Raw genomic sequence first — 17,491 nt, 5'->3', positions numbered from 1 at the left:
TAGCCCCCAACGTCCTACGGGATCAGTTTTCTGGACTTCGCGGAATCAGGAGCACCTCTGAAGATGTGCAGCGCAGCTATGAGCGAAACGCTGGGAACGGAAAAGTCTTACGGACCGCGACCACAGAACCCGGAAGGCTTTCGGTATTGATACTTAAGCTCGTTTATCTAGAAACAAGACAGCGAATGTGCGCAACTGTACGACGAACAGCAGGGACACACAGTTAGTTACCACCGAGTATCACCATTTTCATAGTGACACGTGACTTCACTGAGAGAAGAGAGAGGTCAGAGCATGGTGGGACAGGGTGGGTGAATGAGTGTGTTTGGTGTTTACCTGGCAACTGCGGGCACGTCGTAGCCTCCGCGTACGTTGTCCGGGCCCACGGGCACGGCGGCGGACAGCAGCAGGCGCGACTGCTTCACCTCCTGGGCCTCCGCCTCGAACGCCTCGCGCAGCTCTGCCAACACCACCAACGTGCATAGTTTACTTCTCAACACATAACAGCAAATGCGGCTGAGTGAAGGTACTGAAAATTATACAGTACTAATGTCGTCTAAACTTACTACTCTGCCCATACCCGTGCCAAGAATCTGACAAGATGAGCTTGAGACACCACTGGTCCGCTCCTCCCTACAGTCGAATGTTCCCGAAGTCTTCAGTTATAAGGAACCATTCTACACCCAGTCTCTCCTTTTCCGTTTTTCGATTACATGACCCACACATTTTCAACAACACAGTAAACCGGTTATACTTCGACTAAACTGCGATTATCATGACTGTTTTTTAACTTCTTTGATATTTGTGGTAAAGAACATAGGAACTTTGTATGAAAGGATTACGTACTAATTCGTACAATACATTTTCTAGAGTGCGGAAGAGATAGTGGAAAAATTTGTAGTTAGTCAAAGTTAGCGTAGAGTTGAGGATTGATTGACCGGCCTATAATTCACGATTGTCAGTTATCATTCCATTAGTGGTCAGTATTTCAAAAACGCAATGAAACTTTGACCACCCAGAAATTAAGTCTAATCTAAAGTTTTCTTAAGTGCTTTATTAAGCCTTGTAAAAGAAAGAAAAATCTAGTACGATACACAGGTCAGTGTGATCCATCATCAAAATTATGAATATAATGAAAGGTACTAGGATGGAATACCACATACATAGCTCCGAATTTAGTTATGCATAATACCTCCAGTTTCATCCATTTTACCCGGATCCTCGTTTCAAAACATCCGGTGCTGCTAGAACTAAGGTTATCTGTTCTTCGTTTACTGAATCACTCTCTGGAACTTGTGGCCAAACAAACTTCATTTGTTGTTTCTGGAGATATTTGACATTACCAGTTATGTCTGAATAACTACCTGAACCACAATAGTCTGCAGTTCGAGAAATTTGTGACTGACGTGTGTTTTTATTAGTTGTATGAACATTAACAATTACAAATGAGCCTTCATCTGTATACTGAGGGTTAATATTTGTATTCCTTATAGCAATGACCTGTGGTCAAAGTGACGCCGAAACCGACAAATCATACACATGGCCACGTAAATCGTAATACAGTAGCAGATATATACATGTAAACAAAAAAAATTATCAGTGGTATGTTTTGGGAATTAATAGAGTAACATACATGATATAGTTGATAACACAGTTGGCTTTGTAGTTAAATGATGCCGGTGGATTTTGCACAACCTGGTTTTAGCCAAATTTTTCATATACAGTTGTAAGGCACAACAGGTTCGCTAGCCGCTGCACAAGAAAATCGGCATTACATGGCTCCATGTAATAGACATCCTGTTTTCCCTTGCCCCATTTGTGATTGGAACAGGAAAGGAAATGACTAGTAGTGGTACAAGGTACCCTCCACCTTGCACCGTACTGTGGCCTGCGGAGTACGTCTGCAGATGTAGACATAGACAGACTGCGCGGCACTGAAGATGGTTCTCACTACACAGTACATCCCAGAGACGGTACGACAACTATTTGTCATGTTGATGCCTGACCATCTGCGAAAGGACGCTTTCAACCTCGACAGTGGTCGCCGTTAATTTCGCTAATCTAGTTGTAACGCAGGTATATAATGCAAAAATTTATACTGGTGATTTCTGGTCCCCACTGTGCTTTCTTCCGCATTAATATTCAGTATTGACACTCACTGTATTGTTGTACTCACCTTTGAGGAGCAGCACGAAGTTCTTCTTGTCGTCGGTGCCCTTGGGGTACTCCCAGTCCATATCGAGTCCGTCAAAGTTGTGCTTTCGCAGGTAGGGGATGGCGCTGTAGATGAACGTCTGGCGCGTGTAGCGAGTCTCTGACATCGCCTTAAACTTCTGTGTGCCGAAAGACCAGCCACCTGGAAGTGCAAAAGCCGCAGTCAGTTTCTACCCTGCAGTGACTAAGAGAAATTCAGAGAAAGTATCTAGAAGTAGCGTAATTTTGTGCCACGTTTTATCATCGTGAACCATTTCAGTGTTTCCTTAAACCAGTTTGGATTGTTGCAATCAGAGATGTTACATAACCATTTTCCCTACCTATTTCATTGGCTTTCAGCTATACAAACCCCTCAGTACCACATATCAGGGAGCAAACTACAACTCCAGAACGCACTTATTTAGTGTTATAACCCTACTCATCCACAGAAAAGTCGCAAATTTCATTCTTCACGGATGATTTCTATCTCTGGAACAAGCTACGAGAAAGTCTAAAGGAAATTCAATATCTGCTGCATTTAACAAAATATTTGATTAGGTGAACAACCGCAATTGAGGAACATATTTATAGAATGAAAATCCTCTTCAGCTGCCAGTAATTTTCGTAATTTATTCCACGACCGGTTTTGAAGCTTAAAGCTTCATCTTCTGGTGACCCCAAATTATTATGGGTACATAAATGCGAGGCGGTCGGACCAGTCAGTCTTGGGGGTCACACCCACGTCAAACAAACGTATGGGAGCGTAGGACCAGCATCCACAGTGTCCCTATTGCACAGCACACACACGGTCACATCCTATGCCACTTAAAGGAAGGCTGTTGAAAATTTATCCGATGTCTTTCATGTATTGGGTTTTTTCACGTGAAATTTGGAGCCCAGGTTTTGACTCTGTTTCGTTGCATTTCTCTACATACTGGACTGCTTCTGTTCTGTTACTGGAGAGGACTGTAACCTAATCATCAAATGCCTGACAATGACTATTAGCTTGGAGAATATTGCCAATATCTGTGCCTTTAGTTTGCAGTTTTTCATTTCCAAAACTTTTATCCGCAATTAATTGAACAGTAATGATGAATTGCATCTCCTCGTCCGGCCCTGTTTCTGTTTCGAGAGGTTCAGAGCTCTCCTAAGAATATAACTTTGATGTTGTGTTGCCCAGACTTAATTTATTCTTTTCTTTGTTCTTTAGTAAATTTGGAATTCCCGTAGTACTTTAAACAGTATATATATATATATATATATATATATATATATATATATATATATATATCCAGAAAATATTTTTTTCTTCAAAAATTCCTTAGTGAACACATGAGAATTACACACACGGAACAATGGTGTTTTATCTACACACCCTATTTTTCGACTTATCTCTATACCGTTCTATCACCCTCCTCCAGTGCGAAACATGGGCGTGTATGCCAAGTCAGTACCAAGCCTTGTCTTGATGCCAGAGCCAGTGCTCACTATGTGAACTTCCTTCGCTGATTAGCAGATGCTATTACGAGGGGATTTCAAAGAGCAAACTACACATGCAGTTTCACGCTAAGAGTGCGCTGTGACAGTAGTGCATTGTAAGAAGAGAATACATGATCCGGGTTTCATCGAGACACAGTTCTGCTGCGGTACGAATAACAAGTGCATGACCGTATGGAAGTGAAATGACGCGGCGACTGGTAACATACTCCAAAAATAAAGTACGCAGGATAGTGCAATTCTTGCGGGCAAAGCATCTCAATTGCACACAGATTCACAATGGAATTCTGGCGGTGTGTGGATCAAATGCAATATCGTGTTCATCCACAGTGACACCGTGCCTACAAGCTGACCGAAGGGCACATATGCATGCGTGATGCCGATCAGGAAAGAATGCCATCGACATATATCATAGACGTCAGTGTCCCGGCTATCGAGGAACTGATTCGCTGTAGTGACAGATTTTCCGATGATGAAGAACTTCATAGAACGGTAGCTCCGTGACCAAGAAGCGAATTTTTTTCGTCGAGGAAACGGGCGGTTAGTAGAATATCCCTATCGTTGTTAATGGGACTTCGTGACTACCATCTGACATGCAAGCAATCTTAGTCGCTCACAAAAGCACTTAAAATTTCCTCAGTTAAGAGAATCTCTTCCACCCTTTAATCCTAAACGGCACAGAAGTAAACCTTCCCTCTTCTGAAAAGAATATGGAGGTAATTCTAGACTAACACTTAGACTGGACTGAACACACAACTGCAGTCTGTACGAAGGTTTCAGCATCACATCACTCATTTTATTCTTTCTCGAGCTTAAAATGAAACTCTTAGAGTCACTAATAGTCTCCGTACTTGGTTATGGTGATACTATTCTCCAAGGACTTGTGTGTGAGAGCTCGCGTTGGCTGTAAACGGCGATGAATGCTTGTGTAAGATTAATTTGTGATGTACGCTATTTCGACCATATCACTCATGCCTTCGAACAATCATCATGGCTACGTACCGACTCGACTAATCATAGATATTGTACCTTGTGTTTGCTGTCTCGTCTTCTCAATCATTGCGCTTCTTGCTATTCATCGTCTACCGTTACACTAGTATCTGAGTGACACAGCAGAAATACTCGTTCTCAACAGTGTATAATTCTCTCTGTACCACTACACAGCAGTGACATGCTCTCTAGAATCATTTCCTGTATCAGCAACCCGACATTGGAACAATATTCCTCAAAACATTACAGAAATTAAAATCCTGTGAGACGTCAAAAGACAGCTAATGGCCCACCTTCTATCGCAGAAGCTATGTCTTGTTGTAGCTCACTCTCCTCAATCCTCCCTCCACAACCACTTTTTCCTCCCCTTGTTTACACTGTTCTCTATTGAAAGTCTCTTCTTTCCTAGCAGTCATTATCACTTTCATTTCAATCTTTTCCTCTTTCGTTATTCCTTATTATTATAATACTTCAAAAGTACTAAACTAATCAATATCATTCTTAGTATCTCAATTATTTTATTATTATTATTAGTGTTCTGTTATTGTTATTACCTGTCATTAAATTTTATTAATAATGCAAATTATAATCAATATCATTCCTAATTCTTTCATTATTTTATCATCGTTATTAGTGTTATTATTATTACCAGTTATTATTTTCATGAATAACGTAAATTATTATTATTATTATTATCATTATTATTATTGTGATGATTATGTGATATTTTGTGTACATATTATTGCTGGTCAAATGCAAGAGAGGGGCATTAAGGCCCTAATCTGGTCAGGGTAGTAAGAATTAAATAAATAATAAATAATTATATTGAAAAAAGGTCATGCCTGTGTAACTCTCAAATGCATTCCAGCATTCAATAAAAATTACTTGGTGTATCATAATAATGTGTAACTTACTTTCTGATATCCTCTCGTAAGTAGATTTTCAGAATCGATTTTGCAGCCGAATGAAAGTAAGGAAATTCCTGTGTAATTGGTTATCAGGCTGTAAATTCTCGTACAGTGGCAGCGTCCGTGAATCGCCCGCCACTGAGGTGTGTGCGGAAGTGGCACCAATTACTCACCGGGAGTGACGCACTGTCTACTCACCGAGCGCGAGCAGGACCTTCAGCTTGGGGTTGGCCTTCTTGAGCGCCATGACGCGCTCGTACAGGCCGACTTTGCCGTCCTTGGTCTCGTCGTTGCCCTCGAAGCTGGTCAGCTTGCCCTTCTTCAGCCAGCCGAAGGCGTAGATGATGTGCGTGCACAGGTCCGGCGTGATGTCCTCGGGCAGGAACTTGCCGTGCGCCGTGCGGTACTGCGACCAGTTGGTGTAGTAGCACACCACCTGCAGGCAGGTACGTACTCGTTCAGTGCTCCAGTTGCCCACGCGACAGAAAGCTTTAGTTTAGCAAGGAACTTTCAGCCAATCCCACAGCTATTATCATACTTCTGTTTCTTAAGGTTTAGACCAAGTAGCGAACCTCGGAGACACCAGGAGCACGCAAAAGAGTGCAATCTGGAAAATACGACGTAATCATTCACTAATAGAGGGTCAGTACAGTGCACGTCACGCACAAAATAGGTGAGCAGCGGGTCTTACAGTAATTGGCCGTCGATTTCAAAGAAGAAAGAAAGAAGATTAGGTTTCTATGTCCTGCTGAGACCGAGATAATTAGAGACGGAGCACAAGCACAGTTTGAGGAGGGATGAGGAAGAATTTCCGGTCGTGTCCCGCAATTTATCTTGATCAGTTTAAAAAAACAAAACCTAAATCAGGATGGACGGATGAGTATCGCTATTCTACCTCGCTCGGTATCGACGCCAAAGTCATTGCAGAGGAGTGTTAAAGAAGGAGTGACCTATCGAAAGGAATCGTTACAGCACTCACGCGAAATGAGAAAAACAAACAAATTCAGACCTATGCGGTGAGATCACCTCGAGACTGGAATGACTGAGACTGTTATGGTACCAAATGAGAAAGGTTTGTAGATGACAGGGATCATCTGAAGGTAGTAACGAGTCTGCTTGCCGACATATCGAGGAATAATTATGACTTGATCTGGCCGGACACCAGAGAATTCTACAAATTAGAAATAGGCTGGTAAGACATCAGATCACATATCGAGAAATGTTAAGTCATAATTATATATGATTCGCATTTGGCTTGCACGTTCTCACGAACCCTGTGAGCAAAAGCTGACAACTTATGCTGATGAAGAATAATAAAGTTTTCCTGCTTGAAAGTACAGCATACACCCAACTTAAGAACAACCATCCCGATTCGACTGCAACGTAGATATGGAAAGGAGAACCTGTATAGCCGGCCGGTGTGGCCGTGCGGTTAAAGGCGCTTCAGTCTGGAACCGTGTGACCGCTACGGTCGCAGGTTCGAATCCTGCCTCGGGCATGGATGTGTGTGATGTCCTTAGGTTAGTTAGGTTTAATTAGTTCTAAGTTCTAGGCGACTGATGACCTCAGAAGTTAAGTCGCGTAGTGCTCAGATCCATTTGAACCATTTTGAACCTGTATAAGATCCTGGACAAATAGTGAGTATCGGACGAATACAGGGATTAGCGACAACAAGGCAGTTGCTGCTAGGCTGAATGCCGTAACACCTACAACCATCAAAAAGGAACGCAAAGTATATCTATTTAAAAAAGCTGATAAAAATGGTCTTAACGCCGCTTCAAGCGACAGTCTTCACTCCTTCTGATCTGGTCATGTAAGAGTAGAAAAGTTGTGGAATGATTTCAAAGAGATAGTATCGACAGCAATTAAGAGACATATACCACATAAATTAATAAGTGATGGAATTGATCCCCCATGCTACACAAAACGAGTCAGATCGCTGTTGTAGAAGCAGCGAAAACAGCATGTCAAATTTAAACGAGCGTAAAATCCCCAAGAATGGAAAAGTTTTACAGAAGTTTGAGAAATAGGGCGTACTTCAATGCGAGGTGCTTTTAATAATTTACATAACGAAACACTGTCTCAAAATCCGGCAGAAGACCCAAAGAGATTCTGGTCGTACGAAAAGCACACCAGTGGAAAGACGCAATCAATACCTACACTGCGCCGCAATCAATACATACACTGCGCGATAACAACGGTGATGTGACTGATGACAGTGTCACTAAAGCAGAGTTATGAAACACGGTTTTCCGAAACTCCTTCAGCAAAGAAGAGGAAGTAAAATATTCCCGAATTCCAGTCAAGAACAACTGCCAAGATGAGAAACATAGAAGTAGATATCCTTGTGTCACAAAGCAGCTTAAATCACTTAATAAAGGCAAGGCCTCGGGTCCAGATCGTATACCTGTCAGACTCCTCTCAGAGTATGCTGTTACAATAGCTCCATATTTAGCAATTATAAACAATCGCTCGCTCACAGAAAGATCCGTACCTAAAGACTGGAAAATTGCTCAAGTCACACCAATACCCGAAAAGGGAAGTAGGAGTAATCCGTTGAATTACAGGCCAATGTCAGTAACGTCAATTTGCAGTAGGGTTTTGGAAAATATGCTGTTTTCGAACATTATGAAGTACCTCGAAGAAAACGATTTATTGACACATAGTGAGCACGGATTTAGGAAATATCGTTCTTGCGAAACACAAGTAGCTCTTTATACTCATGAAGTAATCAGTGCTATCGACAGGGGATGTCAAATTGATTCCATATTTTTAGATTTCCAGAAGGCTTTCGACACCGTTCCTCACAAGCGTCTTCTAACCAAACTGCATGCCTATGGAATATCACCTCAGTTTTGCGACTGGATTCGTGATTTCTTGTCAGAAAGGCCACTGTTCGTAGTAATAGACGGAAAGTCATCGAGTAAAACAAAAGTAATATCCGGCGTTCCCCAAGGAAGTGTTAGCGGCCCTCTATTGTTCCTGATCTATATTAACGATATAGGAGACAATCTTAGTAGCCGTCTTAGATTGTTTGCGGATGATGCTGTCATTTGCTGTCTTGTAAAGTCATCAGAAGACCAAAACGAATTGCAGTTGATAAGATATCTGTATGGTGATAAAAGTGGCAATTGTCCCTGAATAAAGAAAAGTGTGAAGTTATTCACATGAGTACTAAGAGAAATCCACTAAATTTCGATTACGCTACAAGTCACACATATCTGAAGGCTGTAAATTCAACTAAATACTTAGGGATTACAATTACAAATAACCTAAATTGGAACGATCACATAGATAATTTTGTGGGTAGAGCAAACCAAAGACTGCGATTCATTGGCAGAACACTTAGAAGGTGCAACAGGTCTACTAAAGAGACTGCTGACACCACGCTTGTCCGCCATATTCTGGAGTATTGCTGTGCGATGTCGGACCTGCATCAGATGGGACTGACGGATGACATCGGAAAAGTACAAAGTATTTTGTATTATCGCGAAATAGGGGAGATAGTGCAACAGACATGATACGTGAATTGGAGTGGCTATCATTAAAACAAAGGTGTTTTTCGTTGCGACGAGATCTTCTCATGAAATTTCAATCACGTTTTCTCCTCCGATTGCGAAAACATTCTGTTGGCACCCACCTACATAGGGAGAAATGATCATCACGATAAAATAAGAGAGATCAGGGTTCTCACAGAAAAATTCAAGTGCTCGTTCGAGAGTGGAACGGTAGAGAGACAGCTTGAAGGTGGTTCATTGAACCGTCTGCCAAACACTTTATTGTGAATAGCAGAGTAATCATATAGATGTAGATAATTCATGGCATTATAAACGAAAACCCACACTGTTAATATGAGGAAAATGTTGTTCGTAAGAAAGTCTTAAGGTCATTTTTTTAAAACCTATCCGGTTTAAACCGACCGATGTGACGCTGGGGTCAGAACACTGGGCTGGGACTCAGGAAGGATGGGGTTCAAATCCCTCCCGGCAATACAGATTTAGGTTCAAATGGTTCAAATGGCTCTGAGCACTATGGGACTTAACATCTGTGGTCATCAGTCCCCTAGAACTTAGAACTACTTAAACCTAACTAACCTAAGGACATCACCACATCCATGCCCGAGGCAGGATTCGAACCTGCGACCGTAGCAGTCCCGCGGTTCCGGACTGAGCGCCTGACAGATTTAGGGTTTCCCTGATCATATATACTATGAATGCCAGGATGGTCCCCTTTGAAAGCTCTGAAAGAATGCGGTCAGTTTTTATCTAGACCATTCTTCCCGTACTGTCTGTAATGATCTCGTCGTTGACGAGAGTTTACATCCAAACCTTATTTTCTTCAGCTGCTCAACCCCTGTATTAGTGGACAGCAGACTGAACTACTCTGAAGGAGATTCCCTAAAATCGTCGTCAGTAAAATCCTGGCACACGCGGCAGCAGTTTGTTGTGAAGGGTATTAAAGACAGAGGCTTTACAAAAAGAAAGGTAAACGCTGCAGAATTGATGGATTTCATAAGTATTAGCCATTTTCATTATTATGAGCTTTGTATACTGAATACGATAATTGAGATACACGGTGTTGATATGGCACAATGAGTTCATTTTAGACTTCGTTCTCCACAGGCTTTCGGATTTTTAGGTTTGTGGGTTGATTTGAAGGAACTTGACCAAACAGCGAGGTCGTGGGTCCCATCGGATTAGGGGAGGAAGGGGAAGGAAGTCGGCTGTGCCCTTTGAAAGCAACCATCCCGGCATTTGCCTGGAGCGATTTCGGGAAATCACGTAAAACCTAAATCAGGATGGCCGGACGCGGGTTTGAACCGTCGTCCTCCCGAATGCGAGTCCAGTGTGCTAACCACTGCGTCATCCCGCTCGGTGCCTTTTTAGGCTATCCTTTGACAACTTAAGAGTAAACAGATAGTTCACACAACATCAGAAACAGTTTATAGCTGCAGAAATACAGTTTTTTCAAAATAGGCTATGTGCTCTTTTTACGACTATGTGTCTATACGAAAAACACAAGAAGCTCTTAACAAATAGAGCTAATATTACATTATACTCAAAGATTAAAAATATAAGAACCGGCCAAAACAGTATATATGTGAGTAATGGCACAGACGTCTATAGTATATGGATAAAGTAATTGGCGGATGTCATGAACATTGGCTCCTCACATTCTCATTCTTCTAATCTTTGAGTATAATGTAGCAGAAGGTTTATTTGTGATATATTCTTTGGGTATTTCATTATGCTAGCGTTTTCCGTTTATATATATAGTCGTAAAAGGTCATATATCTTGGAAAATACTGTTTTTCTACAACTATAAACTGTGAATGATGTGTAGACTGTCTCTATAATCTTAAGTTGTGTAAGGATGGGTTAAAAAGCCGAAAGCGTTTCACAGCTAACTATAAAATAAATGTAGCTGTGGAACATCTATATTGTATATTTAAGTTTTTAGTATGTCTGTGTTCCTCCAAGTACGACGAAATAATCGATAAATTTGATCAGTACATACGTATTTGCGTAGACGAGGGTCTGGTTTTAAGCCCCGTATCGGAAAACCCAATTCTAACCTTTTATTACAACATACGATTTGAGTTAATCTGAAAACGACCTATTGCTGTACTTGTTAACTTTTAATTTATTAATTTTTATAATGGCTTTAATTACGAGCGGTCTTCGCTGGCAGTATACTTATCTGAAGATGACTGAGACTGTCCAAACGAGAAACTAAAAACTTAAATGAGACTATGTCTGGGTATAACAATTATTTTAACTGTTTTAACCCGTCAGGTACTTTAAGAAAAACGTATACTCCACTGTAGAAAGATAGATTTGGTATGAAATTCGTAAATCGTTAATAATATGAGTTTGGTAAGTACGATTTTTACAGTAGAAATACAGTCATCGCCTGCAGGAAATACAGCAATCTTAAGAAATTAATGTTCTGATAAAAGCGTCACGGATGCGTATTATTTATTACTAAATTTGCTCACCCAAGCGGGGATTTCCGCTATCATAAAATGAGAGGAGGCGGCTTTACGTAAGTATTGCAAGGAGCGTAGTGTCTATATTCATTCAATCAGACCCTGCAACGAGGACAACGAGGATAAAAATCGTTGCAGGATGTCATGAAAACCTTGTGAGACTACAGGAAAGCGACAGGACAAACGCGCTGTGGATCCATAGCCACTCAGGAATTAGTGGGAAGGAGCAAGCTGATATGGTGACTACCGCAGGGTCGACGACTCAATCTGTTGGAGAATCTGTCCTAATCAGCACTAAGCCTGTAAAATCGAAATTACGCTGCTGGATCAGGAAACAGTACGTAGAAAATTGGACTGACCCTCTCTCCCGCCAACACCCCCTCTCCCCTCCCCCCAACCAAAAAAAAATCTGGAAAGATAATGACAAATGATCCCAAAACTATGCTTAAAGATATCTGTAATCCTAGGCTTGAAAAGGAGATTAAATTCATGTCAGGACAAATGACTGCCCATGGGAACTTGCACACGATGGGTATAGGGAAACAAGCGACAAGGGTTGAATTGATGGTATAGGGTATGAAACAACACTGACCGTGCAGTGCGAAATGCTGAAGGCCAAAGGACACAAAACACTTGGGTCACTAATTCCTGAAGAAATTTTGGCTATCAGAGATCTAGTAAAGGAACTTCTACTGCTCTTTAAGTGTACTAGTTGGTTCTTTCTAGAATAACAGAAAAAGATAGTGACCGGTGAATGTAGTTTCGGCGTGGGCAACGAAGGGCGAGGACCATGTCGTTTTGTATCCCTGGCTCGATCAAATTAAATCAAATCAAGATTCGTTGGTCAGACGTTCAGATACGCATGCCCCTGAGGACAACACGTTAAATGTTTAAGCTCTGCTCAGCACCGTCGTCAATACAACAAAGTGGAGTAGTCGACGGTGCCCAACGGAGCTTTAAAATTTGACGTGTTGTCATCAGGAGGATGAGTATCCAAAGATGCTCACATCTGATGAGCGATTCTACTGGTACGACTAATTTAAATATTACAAGAGGCCTGTTGAGGTTTATCTGTACATTAATAATTGCAATATTTAGAACAGTGTGCATTTTATCATGTAAAACACCTATACTACCAAATTATAACTAAATTTTATTTGCAGCGGTTATTTGAACAGATCATTGTTTAATTTCACTAGTAAAGTAAAGAATAATCTTCACTGTAATTATAAGAAGCGAACGCTGTAATGACAGATGCAATTCATAAGCAACTTACAGCGCCACAGAATCAGTGTGGCTGTTTCGAAAAGAGTAGCGTCCGGAATTTGTGGCCTTCGGCTGAACAAGTGCTTGGAATAATATGTTACACACGCAATGGGTATTTTCTGTGTTTAAGTAATTACCGAATGATTCGCGTGAACATAAGCTATTACTACTCCAGCGATTTTTTATCGATAAGGCGGCTATGAATTATTAATGCCTCATTTCATATTCGATGATCGTGTGTAAAAACCGGTTCTCACTATCGGTGAAAAGACGCATCCCTCAGAGCAAACATAAATACGGCAGTTTACTCGCATGTGATGTGACGGCGCGCTGCCTTCTCGATGGCTGAAATTTTACCTACCATGTTCTCAACAGGCTATTTAACCTAAGAACATTCAGTGTCGGCTGCAGTGCATTTATCTTTTGCACAGTGATTGTCAAAGAAAATGAGTAATTGGAGGCTCAACTTTCGATGTCAAGCAGCAAAGTTGGAATTACTGTCTTTTCCGCAATGAGGTCTTTGGAGATGGTTTAGTGTGATAAAAGTGAGGAAGAAGTGCTTATTATCATGTTGAAGCAGCCATCCGCTTATCTCAGAACCAAGTACGATATTTCAGTTTTAAAGTGTCTTTCATTACTTCGTATCTTATGTAAGTTTGCAAGTTTCACGAATAGATTCTGCCTGATGGTGGGAGCGTTATTTCTCTAAATTTCGTCGAACGGCCATTAGCTAATTCCTATTCTCTAAACATGTCGTATGTGTAACTACGTGTTTGACATTACTGAACAACCTGATTGAAGCTGAGAAATAACTTTAAAAAACAAGTAACAAAGGTTCCGGCGGAGGTTCGAGTCCTCCCTCGGGCATGGGTGTGTGTGTTTGTCCTTAGGATAATTTAGGTTACGTAGTGTGTAAGCTTAGGGACTGATGACCTTAGCAGTTAAATCCCATAAGATTTCACACACATTTGAACACACAAGTAACAAAATTAGTCTGTTAGATGCAATGATATTTCTGAAACTTGTTTCAAAAGACTTTTCTTGATTTCTGATTTGACATAGGTTCGCTCTTAGAGCACGAAGTACAGATGATTACTACTGTTGAGCATGACACGCAGACACAGAAAAGTTCTAATAAATGTTTCATTGATCAGTTGATATTCATGGAGAGGATGTGAATTCCCGAGAAATATAAATCATATCTCTGTTTATGCATCCAGAGCTACGTTTTCTTTCGAGAAAGGTGGTGCATTGGCGGAGACACTTGACATGATCCGCTCAATGTTCGATCATAGTGATTTAATTTTCCTTAGTTTAACTGTATCAAATGAGGTAGATGAAGAGCTGGTTCCTTAAACAAAAATCAGTTCGAGCTAGTCTCTGCTCACATTGTCGTTTTTGATGATGATCCATGGGCTGTTTTCTTTATGAATATTGACATTGCTCCTGAAATTGACGCCTGCGTGCTAATCTTATTCTTACCCGATTTTAGGTCAACGGTCTTGTCGAGATGGATACACCGGTTCCCGTCAGATCACCGAAGTTAAGCACCGTTAAGGCGTGGCCAGAGTGGATGAGTGACCGCCCTGGTTCGCCGCATGCTGTTGACAGTTTTCCCTTTGCCTTTATGACAGAGGGGACAGGACAGGTGGTGGCGTAAAGTTCCTGATCACCGGTCTTCGTGGCAGTGTCTTGGATTAAACTCCCAACTTGTCCGCAGTGTCTCGTGAAGTGATGGCATGGGACACTGTTGATCCGTCCGTCGGATGGGGGCTTTAAGCTCGGCGACCTCCTTCGAGAGGCTCTGGCTGCGTGCCGGCAACGGGTTTCACCCTCTCCCTTCTCTCATCATGACCAACACGCACATGAAATACACTACTCACACAACCATTACAGTCACCTCCACTTAACAGATACACTTACACACACAGCTCCCATACTTCGTGAAGGAAAGGTACCTGAGTTAGGGGAAGGAACCTGCTCTTTGGTATCTACCAGCCATTCATGCCATACGACTTTACATTACTTTACTTTTACCAAATTTAAGGAATTCTGCCTCTCAAGAGCACAGTTATGGAGGTGGAACAATTGTTAAGATACTAACTGTTCGGAAGGAACATGGCTAATCATGTCACGGACGATTCACTCCGCCATCTTTGCCTAACAGAGACAGATTAAAGGATTTACGGGATTTACAGGAAAACTAAATCTGAAAGGCAATCCCAGTATCTTACCACTGCTCCATCTCGGTCGGTTCAAACACCTCTAATGTGCAATATCGCCTGGATTATCATGGTGGTGAAATAACACATCCCCAGTGACCTCTACAACATTAAGATATTAGTATCGGTCCATTGTAATTTGTACTTAAAAGCACTTAAATGGATATTAAAAACCCTCTCCTGTTCCAAGCATTGTACCTCAAGGTATTGGAACCCTTTCTTCAAGAGAAGTGATTTGAGGTTGCTCAACAGTAGTTAGATCAGATTACATTAGATCTACTTTCATTCCAATGGATCCTTAGTGAGGAGGTCCTCCAGGATGTAGAACATGTCAGAAAAACAATAATACATGACAAAAATTTACAACTGAAACCAATAAGCTAATTTACCTTCCACAGGTCACAATTGGAACGATCGTCATTTTTTTTAATGAACACTATATGAAAGATTCATTTTACAAACACTAATGCACTGAATTTAAAATAAAAAAGTTTTATTTATTTATAAGGTAATAAAAATATAATAGAACTACTACAATACTTATTTACAATGAACACATTACTGCATCGAAATGGTGCAGAAGTTAGAATGTACGGTTCAACTGAGAAATTCATCAATGGACTAGAAGGAGTTGGCCACCAATAAATCCTTTAGGTTTCTCTTAAAGTAAATTTCATTGGTTGTTAAGCTTTTTATGGCTGCTGGCAAGTTATTAAAAATGTGTGTTCCTGAATAATGCACATCTTTTTGTACAAGAGTAAGTGACTTTAAATCCTTGTGAAGATTATTCTTATTTCTAGTATTGATTCCATAAATTGAGCTGTTGGTTTGAAAAAGTGATACATTTTTAATGACAAATTTCATTAAGGAATAAATATATTGGGAAGCAGTAGTTAGTATCCCTAGTTCCCTAATCAGGCTTCTGCGGGATGTTCTTGAGTTCACACCGCATATAACTCTTATTGCACGTTCTTGTGCCCCGAAAGCTTTAGCTTGGTTTGATGAATTACCCCCAAAAATAATCCCATATGACATTATGGAATGAAAGTAAGCATAGTGTGCCAGATTTTTTTTATATCCCCTATGTCTGACACAATTCGCATTACAAATAGAGGTTTGTTAAGACGCTTCAGTAGTTTTGTGGTGTGCTCCTCCCAGTTGAATTTATTATCAAGCTGTAATCCCAAGAATTTAACAATGTCGACTTCTTCTATCTGCTTGTCATCGTATGTTAGGCATATACTCGTGGGACACCCCTTACAAGTTCTGAGCTGTATGTAGTGCTTTTTCAAAGTTTAGTGACAAAGAATTGGCTAGAAACCAGTGATTAATATCCACAAATATTTTATTAGCCAATCTTTCTAAGACTACATTCGATTTGCTATTTATTGTAATGTTTGTATCATCGGCAATTAAAACGAACTTGGAATCTGGTAATGTTACTGACGAAATGTCATTGATATACACAAGAAAAAGTAAGGGTCCTAGAATGGAACCTTGTGGGACCCCACAAGTAATTAGTTCCCAGCTGCATGATGCCTGACAGCTTAATACATTCGTGAAATCTTCTCGGGTGATCAGCCGAGTAAAGGCGTCGTCTTCTCGCAACGTTTCGAAGGGTTTCGTACCCATCATCTTCAAGCGAAGATGATGGGTACGAAACCCTTCGAAACGTTGCGAGAAGACGACGCCTTTACTCGGCTGATCACCCGAGAAGATTTCACGAATGGAATACGCCGAGAAAGTCTCAAATCACAGCTTAATACATGTCTCTTTCCTAATCACACCCTTGGTTTCCGGCCAGAGGTATAAGATTTGAACCGTTTTGCAGCATTTCTTGTTACACCATAATATTATAATTTACGTAACAGGATATTGTGGTTTACACAGTCAAATGCCTTTGACAGATCGCAAAATATACCAATACTCAGACTCTTATGAACGCGAGAGCACTGCGCCTGATACTACTGTGTGTAGCGCCGGCGCTCCCTCTGCCCACGCCGCCACACAGAGGGCGGCGGAGGAGACTGACCTTGTAGCCGCCAGACTTGTCGGAGGCGGCAGCCACGGCGCTGCTGCTGCCCGACTTGCGGTTGGCGCCGGGCGGAGTCAGCCTGTTGCGCACGCGGAACCGGTTAACGCTCGCAGACGTCTCCTGGTCGCGCGTGCGCACCTTTGTCGACGTGGAGGACGATGACGAAGTCGTGGACGAGGAAGAGCTGCCGCCAGGTCGTCTGAGGCGCCGCCTGCCAGTACCTGGAGACACACAAGGACCGCTCATCAAAATCGTTCCTCCTCCTCCTCTTAAACACTTCCAGGGACGCTACTTATCGGTGTACTACAGCGTCTTCATCAGTGAACAGTCAAGGATTGCTGCTAAGCCTGTCCGTCTGATTATTTATGTACATAGAGAACGACAGCCATCC

The 17,491-nt window shown here is 41.5% G+C and overlaps 1 protein-coding gene across 1 annotated transcript in view; it reads right to left on the bottom strand.

Annotated features, from left to right (window-relative positions):
- The window catches only part of LOC126458157 (probable chitinase 10), a 393,594-nt gene that overhangs the window by 123,108 nt on the left and 252,995 nt on the right, over positions 1-17,491 (bottom strand). Inside the window, exons 3-6 of the mRNA XM_050095020.1 lie at positions 17,098-17,321; positions 5,787-6,024; positions 2,177-2,356; positions 337-460 (exon numbers count right to left, since the gene is read on the bottom strand). Of these exons, the coding sequence (XP_049950977.1) occupies positions 337-460; positions 2,177-2,356; positions 5,787-6,024; positions 17,098-17,321 (766 nt within the window). The remainder of the gene's footprint in view (positions 1-336; positions 461-2,176; positions 2,357-5,786; positions 6,025-17,097; positions 17,322-17,491) is intronic.

Source organism: Schistocerca serialis, chromosome 2 (genome assembly GCF_023864345.2).
Source record: "Schistocerca serialis cubense isolate TAMUIC-IGC-003099 chromosome 2, iqSchSeri2.2, whole genome shotgun sequence".
NCBI classification, from domain to species: Eukaryota; Metazoa; Arthropoda; class Insecta; order Orthoptera; family Acrididae; genus Schistocerca; species Schistocerca serialis.
This window is presented reverse-complemented; position numbering and strand designations above follow the sequence as displayed.